This window comes from Ornithorhynchus anatinus, chromosome 5, assembly GCF_004115215.2.
Source record: "Ornithorhynchus anatinus isolate Pmale09 chromosome 5, mOrnAna1.pri.v4, whole genome shotgun sequence".
In the NCBI taxonomy this organism is placed as follows: Eukaryota; Metazoa; Chordata; class Mammalia; order Monotremata; family Ornithorhynchidae; genus Ornithorhynchus; species Ornithorhynchus anatinus.
The window spans coordinates 77,240,456-77,254,866 of NC_041732.1; the positions used below are offsets into that span (position 1 = coordinate 77,240,456).

Below are 14,411 nucleotides of genomic sequence, written 5' to 3' on the forward strand. Positions count from 1 at the left end.
TTGTTCTCTTTTCCCATCCTGGTCTGTCCCCTCTTCCTTTTTCCTCCTGTTTTTCCCCTTTTTCCTTTATGGGGGCTTCTTCATTTTGTAAGTAAAACTCTTCTCTGCAAAGGAGAAATCCTTTGAAAGGGGATGGGAGGAAGGAACGGTTGAAAGAGAAGAGAAGCAGAACAGACAGTAAACTCACTGTGGGCAGGTAACACATCCACCATCTCTATTGTATTGTGCTCTCCCAAGTGCTTAGTAGTCAATTGTCTTTATAGAGCACTTACCATATGGAGATCACTGTACTAAACGTTTGGGAGAGTACGATATGACAATATTCATTCAATCGTATTTATTGAGTGCTTACTGTGTGCAGAGCATTGTACTAAGTGCTTGGAGTGTACAATTTGGTTCAGACACGCTCCCTGCCCACAAGGAGCTTACGGTTTACAGAGAGAGAGAGAGAGACAGACATTAATATAAATAGATAAGTACAGTGCTTTGCACATAGCACTCAATAAATATGATATTACAGCTGCACGGACTCGTAGATAGAGCACGGGCCTGGAAGTTGGAAAGACCTGGGTTCTGATCCTGGCTCTGCCACTTGTTTGCTGTTTGACCTCGGGCAAGTCACTTGACCTCTGTGACTCAGTTAACTCATCTGTAAAATTCATTCAGTCGTATTTATTGAGCACTTACTGTGTACAGAGCACTGTGAAATGGGCATTAAGATTGAGAGCCCCTATGGGACAGTGATTGGGTCTAATCCGATTTGCTTGTGTCCACCCCAGCACTTAGTACAGGGCCTAAGAGGCTCTGATCAGACATGGGTCATTCACCCGGAGGAGTCCCCAACCTGAGGCAGAGGGACAACCGAAAGTGTCTGCCCCTGGCCCTGGGCCAGCAGCCTGACAAATGTCAAATATGAAACTGAGAAGCAGTCTGGCCTGATGGAAAAAGCACGGACCTGGGAGTCAGAGGACCTGGGTTCTAATCCCAGCTCCGCCACTTGTCTGCTCTGTGATCTTGGGCAAGTCATTTAACTTCTTTGGGTCTCAGTCACCTCTTCTGCAAAATGGGGATTAGGACTGCGAACCCCACGTTGGACACGGACTGTGTTCAGCCTGATTAGCTTGTTTCCATCCCAGTGCTTAGTACGGTGCCTAGCGCATAGTAAGCACTTAACAGATACCATTAAAAAAAAAAAAGCCAAGGTCAAAGTCTTGGATTCTTTTCTCTTGAGACGGGCACAAGTTTCCCAAATTCTCATATTCTCCAGGCTTAGCAACAGGTCAAACCACCACCTCACGTGCCCCAAGAGAAAATAGCACGTAACTTTCCCTGCTACCTTCCTCCGAGGCTTACGCTTTAACGATATATCCCAGCAAACTCCAGACACCCCCTTAACTCAAGCACTTCGCAGGCTTTCCCTAATCCAAGCATAACCTTGGGCGGCCTGGAGACCTGTCGAACAAAAGCTTTGTCCTAAAATTCCTTGGGAAGCGGCATAGAATTTTGTTTCATTTTCCTTTGCTAAGCCTTAGGGACTCCCTGCTCCTTAAGGGCAGTTTGCCAATTCTGTTGTATTGCATTCTCCCAAGTGCTTAATACGGTGCTCTGCACACAGAAGCGCTCAATAACTTCCACTGATTGATTGATTGGGGTTGGGGCTTGTACTGGGCCCTGGTGCTTTTGCATGTGGAAGTGTGGCCTTGTTGCTAGGGAGACCGGATGCACTCCAGCGGGGGACGAGGAGGATGCTCAACTAGAGCCTGATGCTGGCTCCTCTGGCTTCCTCCAGCTTGTTTCTTTCCTCCTCTCTCTCTGTCTCCCTCCCTCCTTCTCTCCCCCCTCCCTTCTTCTCCCTCTCTTTCCTTCTCCCTCTTTCTCCATCTCTCTCTCTCCCCCTCTCTCTCTTCCTCTCTCCCTTTTTCCATCTCTCCCCTTCTTTCCCTCTTCCTCCCTTTCCCTCTGCTTCATTCAATAGTACTTACTGAGCGCTTACTATGTGCAGAGCACTGTACTGAGCGCTTGGAATGTACAATTCGGCAACAGAGAGAGACAATCCCTGCCCAATAACGGACTCTCCTTCTCTCCCTCTCTCTTCCTCTCCTCCCTTCCCTCTCTCTCCCTCCCTCTCTCCTTCTCTCCCTCTCTCTCCCTCCCTCTCTCCTTCTCTCCCTCTCTTCCTGTCTCTTTCCCTCCCTCCCTCCCTCCCTCCCAGTTTCAAGGAGGGAATAGACCAGTAGCTCCCAGTTGTTTTTTTTTAGCCTCAACCAACAAGAGGAGGATTGATTCTCTTTTGAGCCGTTGGCCGCGCGGGGCTCCCGTCACTGTCTCCCCGCCACTGCTGCTGCTATTAGGGTCCAGGGCAGCTCTGCTCCCACGGAGGGCAGTTCTACAGGTAGATGCCCCCCCAACCCTGTAGAAGGGCAGGTTGGCTCAGACAGGGCCCAGTGGGCGGATGGTCCTGCTCTACGTAGCAGGAGAGGCATGGACTACTTTGGGTCGATCCGGGTAACAACGAAGATGATGATTTTATCTGTGGTATTTATCGAGCCCTTACTCTGTGAAAAGTCCCGTACTAAGAGCTTGGGAGAGTGCAATATAACAGACCTGGTAGACACATTCCCTGCCACAGTGAGCTTAAAATCGTCAAACGAGTTTACAGTCTAGAAAATGAGGATGGAGTCTCCCGAGGAGAAAACGGGCAGTTTCTTGGAGCTGAGCCTTCGGCCCCCAGAATGGACATGAAGGAATTGATTCTAGTCTTCCCTCACAGTTTCGACCCTTCCAGACGTGGTCCCTGGGGGGCAGGGAGGACAACGAGAAAATAGGCGGGCGGAGGTGAGGCTCAGTTCCGACCGCATGCGGAGGCCCGGCAAACACAGACCCACCGATGGCCGTAGTGACTACAGCACAGTGCCGGGGCTGAGCCGTAATGTCACAGCCCAGGACGTGGTGGACTTGGTAGCCGCTGTGGTCTTTACTACCCCCATTACCCAGCCTTTTTTAATATTCCCCCGGGGCTGTCCATCTCATGAAATGCCTTTGGTGGTTTCATTCGGTCGGCAACCTTCACCACTGATGTGGTGAGGTGGAAAGAGCACTAGCCCAGAAGTCAGAGGCTCTGGGTTTCCACCCCAGTTCTGCCACTTGCCCGCTAGGTGAACCTGGGCAAGTCACTTCACTGTGCCTCAGCTTCCCTATCTGGAAAATGGGGGATGAGATACTTGTTCTCCCTCCTTGTGGGACAGGGGCTGTGTCTGACCTGATTATCTTGGACCTACCCCCGCGCTTTCCCCTCTCAGGATGGCACCTGGAGAGTTTCCAGTCCTCTACCAGTCTCGGCGGTGGGAGGGAGAGTCAAGCAGAGGCCCGTCCATTCCATTCCCAGCTTGGCCAGTGGCTAGCGAGTGGCAGGCCGTCTGCTACGAGTCAAAACTCACCTGAGCTGGGCAGCAGCGGCACGAGAGAGAACCGAGGGCGGGGAGACTCAAGTCGACCGTGTGGAAGGAGGCAATGGAAAATCACTTCCTTATTTTTACCACGAAAACTCTATGGATCCACTACCAGAATGATTGCAGATGGACTGCGGGGCCTTCTGGGAGAGAGGTGTTCGTGGAGTTGCTGTGGGTCGGAAATGACTCGACAGCATAAGACTAAACCCCAACACTTAGTACAGTGCTTGGCCCAGGGTAAGCACTTAAAAATAGTTATTACTATTTTAGGCTTTTGAGGAGGCCCTACCTTCTGTCAACCCCTCCTTCCTTTCCCAGTTGGTAGTTTCCCAAGGAATTATTCAGTTCAAAGGAATAAGATTGCAAAATCTTGCAAGGTCTCCTCCCAAACCTGATTCGGCCAAACCATTGGCATCGTCCTTCTGGCGTAGGGCTAATAATAATAAGGATAATAATAATTGTGGTATTTGATAGCCTCTTACTATGTGCAAAGCACTATCCTAAGCACTGCAAGATCATCAGGTCCCACATGGGGCTCAGAGGGAGAACAGGTATTGAATCCCCACTTGGCAGATGAGGGAACTGAGGCACAGAGAAGTGAAGTGACTCGCCTAAGGTCACACAGCAGACAAGTGGCAGAGCAGGGATTAGAACCCAGGCCCTCTGACTCCCAGACCTGTGCTCTATCCACTAGGCCTTGCTGCTTCTCGGTTCCGCCAAGGTGCAGGTTGCAATGGGGGTGGAGAGGCTGGGACTGACCTGCGCAAAACTGTCTTCAGGAGAGCCTGGTTTGAGACTGGGGAATCTGCTACTGCCTCAGGGTGTCCCAACGGCCAGGGTTCTATCGTGGGGGGGCGGTTCCTGCTGCCGCGGACCCAAGGCGGGTGAACCCTTCCTCCTTCACTTTACTTTCTTTGCCTCCCAACCCCTCTCCCCTGATAAACTGACCCTCCTCCCTCTAAGCAACACGGCCTAGTGGATGGAACCCGGGCCTGGGAGTCAAAAGGACCTGGATCTTAATCCTGGCTCTGCCACTTGTCTGCTGGGTCTCCTAGGGCAAGCCACTTCACTTCTCTGGACTTCATGTACCTGATCCGGAAAATGGGGATTGAAACCGGGAGCCACATGTGGGACAGAGACTGGGTCCAACCCGATTATCTATCCCAGTGCTTAGTACAGTGCCAGGCCCATAGTGAACATTTAGCAAAAACCACAGTTATTATTATTATCCGCTTTTCTGGGCCCCACTGTCCTCATCTGGAAAATGGGGATTGAGACTGGGAGCCCTATGTGGGACGGGGAATGGGTCCAACACGATTATCTCGTATCTACCCCAGCGTTTCGTACAGTGCCGGGCACAGAGTAAAAGCTTAAGAAATATGACAGTGATGATGATTATCATCCCCTTCTCTGTCCCTCAGAGCCGGACCCCTGGCTGCACCGGCGGGCCTACAGCACCAACCAGATCAACGACCGCGAGCCCTGCAAGCGAGTGCCCACGGCCAGCGACCCCAGCGCGGCCGCAGCGGGGAAGAATCCCCTCCGAAAAGCCCGCGTACAGGACCTCCTGGGCCAGCCCAGCCCTGAGCCCCGGCCCTGGCAGACAGAGCTCCAGGTAATGCTGATGATAATGATGATTATGGTATTTGTTAAGCGCTTACTCTGAGCCAAGCATTATTCTAGGTACTGGCAAACCTCACACTCTGGGCTCATTTAACAGGGGGCCCGGGAAATACACAAGTCCCCAGAGACACAAAGATTCAGGGCAGAGTGGATAGAGCAAGGGCCTGGAGCTCAGAAGGGTGGCCCTTTGGATGCAGGCTGAGATTGGGTGGGCTGGCACGGAACTTTAGGCTAAAAAATCCTTACCTGTGCCAGGCTATGAGAGAATTATCCATGGCTAATCGTCCCTTGCTTGGAGGCCTCGCACGGGACCAGGAATCGTTCACATTCTGTTGTACTGTACTCTCCCAAGCGCTTAGTACAATGCTTTGAACACAGTAAGCACTCACTAAATACTATTCATTGTTCGACTGATAGGAGATCAGAAGATTCCTCCCATTGGACAGACTTTGGCAATAAGAATATAGTAACTTCTAGTTTTTTGTATTTTCTCTCAGGAAATCAAAGCTTTTCACTGACCCCTTCTCCCCCCAACCCTTAGGAAAGAGGCTATGGGAATGAATAGTCCTGCTCCATTTGACAGATGGAAAAATTATGGCATAAAGAGGAGTAGGGTCTTAGGCAAGGTCTCGTAGCAAGTTGGAATTATAACCCCAGTCTCTCTTTTTTTCTTTAATAATATTTGTTAAGCACTTACTTGGTGCAAAGTACTATACTAAGCGCTAGGGTCGATATAAGCTAGTGAGGTTGGACCCTGTCCCACATTTGTTTTTATCTGTCTCCCCCGATTAGACCGTAAGCCCGTCAAAGGCAGGGACTGTCTCTATCTGTTGCCGAATTGTCCATTCCAAGCGCTTAGTGCAGTGCTCTGCACAGAGTAAGCGCTCAGTAAATACCACTGAATGAATGAATGAATGAATAAGGCTCGCAACTTAAGAAGGAGGGAGAACAGTTCTGACTCAGATCTGCTAGGCTAGGGCTCAGAAGTTAAGTCCAGAACAAGGAGGGGACATCTTCACAGCCTCGGTAGCTGGCCACATAACTAAGACATCTACTTCTCAAAACCCCAACCATGCAGGGCCCAATCCCAGCCTAGCGTTCTTTGGTCCTTTTGCAGTTTAGGGTTTTTTTCTGAATCTGGATGTGAAATGGGAGGGGAGGGTAATGACGGAAATGGCAGAAGCTGCAGTCGTTTCCATGGTGACGGAGAGTTGGAAGCATCTGTTGACCAGCGGTTGGGGGGAATGGATTTTGGGGAAAGAGGGACAAGACCAAGAGATGGAGGGAGAAGCACTGTTCTGCCTGCGAGTTGAAGACAGTGAGCTGACAGTGAGCTAGGAGTTGGTTATGTCCTTCCAGATGGGTCAGAGGCCGTTTTGCTTCTGCCCGAGTAATACTGATAATACTGATAACTGTGATATTTGTTAAGCTCTTACTATGTGCCAAGCACTCTAGCAAAACCTGGGATGAATTCAGGCAGTCAGGTTGGACAGAGTCCCTGTCCCACGTGGGGCATACAGTCTCAATCCCCATATTACAGATGAGGTAACTGAGGCCCAGAGAAGTGAAGTGACTTGCCCAAGGTCACACAGCAGACAAGTGACGGAGCCTAGATTAGAACCCATGACCTTCTGAGTCCCAGGCCTGGGCTCTCTCCACTACACCATGCTGCTTCTCTGAGTCCCTGAAGACCCCCTGGAGACCCATTTGGGAAGGGTCATCCCACAGTCCCCTGGGTGATGTTGGCCTAGGCAGATCTTCAAACCCAAGGATTTTTTGGAAGTGGCATCCAGACGCTGGCACTAGTAGTTCGGGAACCAGGAATCCAATCGGCTCGGGGCCTCGCTGGCACGCTTGGGCCTTTGCGATAGCAGCCCCCATGCCGAATCCCAGAACCGAGGTTGACCCGGCCCTTCCTGGCCTCCCCTTGTCCAGTCTCTTGTAGGTGACCGCGCTGCCTCCGGCTCCAGCTCCAGTTCTGGGTCCAGCCCGATGCCCCGCGGCTCAGGGGCCAGGAGGCCCTCTCTGCTGCCCTACAGCTGCACGTCCTTCAGCCGCAACCCGGACCCCCAGGAAGGGCAGCGCAGGACGCCCTGGAGGGGCTGGGACCAACTGGACACCAGCCCCGGGCTGAAATCCTCCTCCGACAGTCGCAGCCCCGGAGATCTGGGTGAGCCACCGGAGGGCCTCTCTCCAGGCGGCTACTGCCTTGGTCTTTGCGATTCAGGTCTGCTGGGGGTCAGAGGAAGAGCTGGATCCTGCACGAGGATTCGCACTCTGGGCATGGCTCCGGGGATAGGGGACGATCGGGCCCAGGGGTGAGAGCTGGGTGGGAGATCACTAGGCCGTCTCTGCCTCCTGGGGAGGAGTGATGATTGAAAGTGGATGGGGATGAGAGAGCGATGGCTGCCGTCAGGGTCTGCCACAGGGTGGGCAGCAAGGCCCCAGAGACCTGCTTGGTGAAAGGGGAAAGGAGTCTGGCCCATTCATTCACTCGTATTTTTTAGGCGCTTAATGTGTGCACAGCACTATATTAAGCTCTGGGAGAGTACAATAGAACAATAAACAGTCACATTCCCTGCCAACATGGCCCTGGAAAGCTTCCCCAAACCCTTAGGCTCATGGAGGAAGGAAAGCAGAGAAACAGGGACGAAGGAAATCGGGGTCGATTCGGACAGGGTAGCAGATGCTGCGGCGTTTCTCTTGAAATGCCGGGAAGGTCCTGGAAATTCTGATTCCTCTGGCAGGGAGAGGGGCTTCGGCAGGGATCTGGGGGGAGACAGGCGGGCGACGGGGATTACGCAGGAAGAAGGGGCTACGGCTGGCTGGGCGGAGAGGGAGTTAGCGCGCTTCGGGCCGAACCGACCTGGGGCAGGTCTTCCCCGGCCCGCCGCTGCCAAGAGCCCTTTCAGCGGTGACCTCGGGTGTGTCTGTCTGTCTGTCCCCGCCTGTCCCACAGAGTCGACCCAGCACCCGCCCTTCACCTTGGAGACGGAGACGCCGTCAGATTGGGAGGCCGCCGAGCGGGAGCGCGGGCCAGGCCGGGGCTGGGCCAGCCGGCCCTCCGCCTGCCGGGCAGTGGTGAAGGGCCTGCGGAACAGCGAGCCGCTGCAGTGGGAGGTGGCCTTCGACCTCGGGCCCCTCTTCCGGGGGCAGGAGGGTCGCCCGGGGGCCGATGGAGACCTGTGGAACGAGACCTTCCACCATCTGGCCTCGAGGTCCGTCATCCGGGATTTTGAGCAGCTGGCAGAGCAGGAGTGTGAAATTGAGCATGGTAACTGGCTCAGACTTCTCCCCTTCCCCCGCGGAGATCCCACTCAACCTCCTCCCCTTCCCCTCAGGCTCCTCCTCTTTAGACTCCTCTTCTCCTCCTCGGCCCCTACTCAGTCTCCTCCCTTCCCCCCTCCATTCATTCATATTTTTTGAGCGCTTACTGCTTGCAGAGCACCGTTCTAAGCCGTTGGGAGCTTAGCAATATAGTATAGTGTAGCAATAAAACAGACACATTCCCTGCCCAGAATGAGCTTACGGTTCAGAGGGGCAGACAGACATCAATATAAATGAATAAATTACATCCCCTGTGCCCTTAGATGTAGACAGTACGCATGTATTGTATAAAGCCAGGAATTATAAAGGGACTTTTTTGCATCATAAGGATGAAGAAACACCTCTTCTTCCATGAAATCTAGCATTTACCCTGCAAAATACAGTCTTTTCCTCATCTGACTCCTCCCCTCCCCTCAGGGTCTTCCCCTCCCCCTATGGATCCGCCCCTCCTCTTCAGGCCCCTCCCCACCCCAGGCTTCCACCTTCCATTCATTCATTCAGTTGTATTTATTGAGCACTTACTGTGTGCAAAGCGTTGGACTAAGCTCTTGGGAGAGTACAATACAACAGACCCATTGCCTGCCCACAGTGAGCTCACAGTCTTAGAGACCACTCCTCCCTCTCTCGTTCGTTCATCATTCAGTTGTATTTACTGAGCGCTTATTGTGTGCAGAGCACTGTACTAAGTGTTTGGAAAGTACAATTCAGCAACAATCACCCCCCAAAACAAGCTCACAGTCTAGAAGGGGGGAGACGGACATCAAAACAGGTGAACAGGCATCAATAGCATCAATATAAATAAATGGTATCATAGCTATATACACATCATCGGCCTCTAGTTTAAACCACGCGCGGCCTCCCACTCTTTTCTTGCTTCTGGGATTGTACTGAGAGTCAGCTGGGTTTTGGGGACACAGATTCCAGCACCCAAATTGGCTCAGTGGAAAGAGCCTGGGCTTCGGAGTCAGAGGTCATGGGTTCGACTGCCGGCTCCGCCACTGGTCAGCTGTGTGACTGTGGGCAAGCCACTTAACTTCTCTGTGCCTCAGTTACCTCATCTGTAAAATGGGGATTAACTGTGAGCCTCACGTGGGACAATCTGATTCCCCTGACTCTACCCCAGGGCTTAGAACAGTGCTCTGCACGTAGTAAGCGCTTAACAAATACCGACATTATTATCTCCCTTGCACTTTCACTCTTATCCTTCTCCGAACATCCTGGAAGGGGATCGGAGATCCTCCGCAGTGGAAAGCAGCCGACCGCAGGAAAAGGGAAAGGTGAATCTTTGGGAAAAGTGATTTTTTTGTCGGAGTCCCTCCGCGACCTCCCTTTTTACCCTGACCCCATGGCTTTTGATTTGGTCAGTTGATTAGACCTTGTTCCCTGCTCTCCCCAGCCACCCCATCTGCTTCTTTGAGGAGGCTCTGGCTGAGCCTTCTCTGCCCAGTGCCCACGGGGTCCCCAGTGGATTAGGTGACACTTCTCTGGCCCAGGATGTCTGGGATTTTGGTCAGCTGGAGCAAATTAAGCCAAAGCGGTCTTTGGAAGGCCTAATGCCTCGATTTAGATGAGCATATGTTGGACACATAATCAGGAGAACTGATTCTCTGGGGAAGAAACTACGCTAGGAAAAGTCCAGGGAAAACACGGAAGAGGGAGACCAGCAGCTAGATGGACAGAGACCATAACAACGATAACGAAAGAATCATCGGAGAGGTTACAGATTATGGCAGAAGACGGGACGTTCCGGAGGAAATATATCCATAGGGTTGCTATGGATCAGAAACGACTCGATGGCACTTGGTAATAATAATAATCATTCAGTGAGAGTTAGTGAGCGCTTACCACGCGCAGAGCACTGTACTAAGAATTTAGGAGTGTACCGATACAACATAATTGGTAGACACATTTCCTGCCCACAGGGGACGCAGCACGTACAGTGGATAGAGCCCCAGCCTGGGAGGCAGAAGGGCCTGGGTTCTAATCCCAACTCCACCACTTGTCTGCCGTGTAACCTTGGGCAAGTCGCTTCACCTTCTTTGTGCCTCATCATCTGTAAAATGGGAATGAAGACTATGAGCTCCAATCGGGACAGGAACTGTGTCCACCTGATGAGCTTGTAGCTATCCCAACCCTTAATACAGTGCCTGGCACATAGTAAGCGCTTAACAAATACAATTTAAAACATGCTTAACAAAGCGCTTGCTGTATTATACTTTCCCAAGCGCTCAATACAGTGCCCTGCACACAGTAAACACTCAATAAATACAAATGAATGAATGAATGAATGAACAAATACCATAGAGGGAAAAAAAGGAGCTTACAATCTGGAGGAAGCTGTCAGCGGCTGTGTCCCTACTGTGACTGAAACCGCTAACAGAGTCCCTTGGCTGCACTTAAAGGGCTTTTCCACTTTGGAGAACAGAGAGGGGGAAGCAATTTTCAAGTTATGTGGATTATACTCCCGGAACCGAATCCTCAAATTTTAGGGGAGAAGCGTCCTATAGGTGTCAGACTGCGGGAAATGCCCCATGTCCGTCAGATCTGGTGAGACTCTCCGGGACTCCTGCCCCGAAATGGAGATTCAAACCGATCGACGAACTTCAGTGCTCCAATGCTCACGGGATTTATTTTTTCTTTAATGATATTTGTTAAGAATCCTCATCGTTTTTGTGAGGATGCCGCAGGGGCTGTTGTCGACTGCCGGCCCTGAACTCCCCTGCCGCTTGAATTCTCTGCAGCTATTTGAATCACACCCACGTATTCCTAAATACCAAAGTCAGTGGCCCGCGTTGGTTGTTTTTTAACTCCCCGCCCTGCCGACCTCGAGGCCGGGCCCTAGGGTGTCAGACCAGCAGCTCTCAGTCGATCCAAGCCCAGGTGGAGATGTTTCCCAGGATCTCAAAGCACTTTTCAAACTTTATCGCTCTTCCCCACGTTGTGGGAAAGGAGGGAGAGGGTAGGGAATCTTCCCCTTTTACAGCTGGATCAACGGAGGTAAGGCGACTTGCCGTCGAATGTGTAGAGTCGTCTTGCGGTTGGCTGCTTCGATGTCCACCGTGGCAATTGGACTCAGAGTAGGATATGGAGTGTTCTGGGTTCCCGTGTCAATTCTCCCCTGCAGGGATGAACAGAGCAGCCGGACCCCGAGTCTTCTTACCGATGGCTTCTGTCCACTGATGGCTACTGCCCATTGATAGCTACCGCCTATTGATGGCTACTTGAGAAGCAGCATGGCTCAGTGGAAAGAACCCGGGCTTGGGGGTCAGAGGTCATGGGTTCGAATCCCGGCTCTGCCACTTGTCAGCCGTGTGACTGCAGGCAAGTCGCCTCTCTGTGCCTCAGTGACCTCATCTGTTAAATGGGGATTAAAACTGTGAGCCCCACGTGGGACAACCTGATCACCCTGTATCTACCCCAGCGCTTAGAGCAGTGCTCTGCACATAGTAAGCACTTAACAAATACCAACATTATTATTATTACTTCCCACTGATGGCTCCTGCCCAGTTTCCTTTTCCGCTGATGCAGATTCACGCTCTTCAGGCCCCAGCAGGAAAGCAGCAGCGGTGGTGGGTTAGGAAGGATATCTTATCAGCTGCCTCTTCGATCGATCAATGGTATTTGAGCGCTCACTTTGTGCGGGGCACTGTGCTAAGCACTTGGGAGCGTACACTAGAAGAGGGTTGGTGGACAAGTTCCCTGCCCCAAAGGGGCTTCCAGCCTAGAGGTAGAGAGAGCTTCACCATAGAGATCAGGGATCGGGGCTGGTCCACACCCAGATGGACAACGAATGTGGTGGAGCCGGACGAGAGTTGTTAGCCCTATTGGCTGTTGCTGGTACCCAACCAGAGGTGGCCCCAGGGTGTTTGGGAGCATAATAATTATGGTATTTTTTAAGCGCTTACTATGTGCAGAACACTGTTCTAAGCGCTGGGGTGGATACAGAGTAATCAGATTGTCCCACGTGGGGCTCACATTTTTAAATCCCCATTTTTACAGATGAGGTAACTGAGGCACAGAGAAGTTAAGTGACCTGCCCAAGGTCACACAGCAGACAAGTGGCAGAGTCGGGATTAGAACCTACGACCTCTGACTCCCAAGCCCGTGCTCTTTCCACTGAGCCACGCATAGCTGGAGTGCCGGTGGTGGTGGGGGTGGGCATCTTGTGGGGGTGGGCGTCTTCCGGACCACCGTCTTGGTGTCTTGCTTGGCAGGATCTGGACGCAGGTACCAAGTCAACGCAGTGCACACCAGCAAGGCCTGCAACATCATCAGCAAGTTTACGGCTTTCGTGCCCGTGGACCTGAGCCACAACAGCTACCTGCCCACCGTGGTGGCGTATACCGGCACAGGTAGGTGGGCGGGCACTGCGTCCAGACGGACGTCGGAGGTGGGGGCGGTCGGGGGAGCGGGCAATAGGCCCAGCCGTGGGAAAGGTCACGTGGGGGACTGTAAATAGAAACTCTAGTGAGGGTATTTACTAGATACGTATGATCTGCCAAATACCCTGCTAAGCCCCGGTGTAGTTACGAGATCGTCAGCTCTGACGTAGTCCCCGTCCCACAGGGAGCTCGCGGTCTGAGGTAAGGAGGGCAGGTATCTTATCTCCATTTTACAGATAAGGAAACCGAGGGCTAGATAGGTAGAGTGACTTGCCCAAGACCACGCAGCCAGTCGGTAGCAGAGTCGGGACGAAGATCCATCAGTTGAGCGAACGATCCATCAGTGATTTTTACGGAGCGGTTCGGCGTCCCCCAGGAAGAGAAGGGGATGGGCCCCACCCTCCCCACCCCTCAAGATAGTGGGCAAGTGGCTTTTGCAAGCCTGGACTGGTCCTACCTGTCTCCCATGTGCTGGTCTGTCCATCTGTCAGTCAGTAGTATTTATTGAGCTCTTACTGTTTGCAGAGCATTGTACTAAGTGCTTGGGAGAGAACAAAATAACCACATAAAGTCCACAACAAAGTTATAGTCCACAGGGGGAGACAGACATTAATATAAGTAAATGAATGACAGAGATGTACATAAGTTCCGAAGGGCTGGTGGTGGGGGGGTGGCGATGAATAAAGGGAGCGAGACAGAACGACACAGAAGGGAGTGGGAGAAAAGGAAAAGAGGGAAGGCCTCTTGGAGGGAACATGCCTTCATTAAGGCTTTGAAAAGGGGGAAGAGCAATTGTCTGTCAGATATGAAGAGGGAGAGCTTTTCAGGCCAGAGGCAGGACGTGGGAGAGAGGTCGGTGGCAAGATAGATGAGATCAAGCTACAACGAGAAGGTTAGCATCTTTCCTGTGGGGTGCTGGTATACCGACTGTCCCTGTTCATTCATTCCAAGGTGTGGCATCCAAAGGAAGCAGCCAGCGTGGCTCAAGCACCGGAAGCAAGAAGTCCCGGGGATTCTCCATTGGATTGGGGCGATCCCAGTCGATCTGCGGCCAGGTTGCACTAGATGATGGATTTCACAGCCTAAGTAAGAGTCCTCTCCATGCCTGACCCAGACTCTGCCACTTGACTACTTTTTTTTTTTTATGGTATTTGTTAACCGTTTTCTACGTTCCAGCCGCTGTTCTAAACACTGGGGTAGATACAAGCTAACCGGGGTGGGCACAGTCCATGTCCCACATCCCCCATTTTGTAGATGAGGCCCAGAGAAGTGAAGTGACTTGCTCGAGGTCACTCAGCAGACGAGTGGCAGAGCTGGTGGGATCAGAACCCAAGTCCCCCTTCCTGACGCCCAGGCCCGGGCTCTATCCACTAGGCCATGCTGCTTCCCTGGCCCTGGCAGTGCTCTGGGCAGGGTGCAGGGACCAGAGAGCATCCGTCGAATAACACATAATAATTGTGGCATTTAAGTGCTTACTAGGTGCCAAGAATTCTGCCAAGTGCTGAGGTAGAATCCAGGAAAATCAGGTCGGACCCAGTCCCTGTCTTAGTTGGGAGCTCACAGTTTAAGAGGGAGAACAGAAATTTAATCCCCATTTAACAGATGAGGAAATTGAGGCACCAAGAAATTA

At 52.1% G+C, this 14,411-nt stretch overlaps 1 protein-coding gene across 1 annotated transcript in view; it reads left to right on the plus strand.

The window, feature by feature from the left end:
* VWA5B1 (von Willebrand factor A domain containing 5B1) overlaps positions 1 to 14,411 on the plus strand; it is an 87,151-nt gene that overhangs the window by 45,355 nt on the left and 27,385 nt on the right. The window contains exons 13-17 of the mRNA XM_029065748.2: positions 4,871 to 5,064; positions 7,008 to 7,242; positions 8,032 to 8,346; positions 12,614 to 12,751; positions 13,733 to 13,867. Of these exons, the coding sequence (XP_028921581.2) occupies positions 4,871 to 5,064; positions 7,008 to 7,242; positions 8,032 to 8,346; positions 12,614 to 12,751; positions 13,733 to 13,867 (1,017 nt within the window). The remainder of the gene's footprint in view (positions 1 to 4,870; positions 5,065 to 7,007; positions 7,243 to 8,031; positions 8,347 to 12,613; positions 12,752 to 13,732; positions 13,868 to 14,411) is intronic.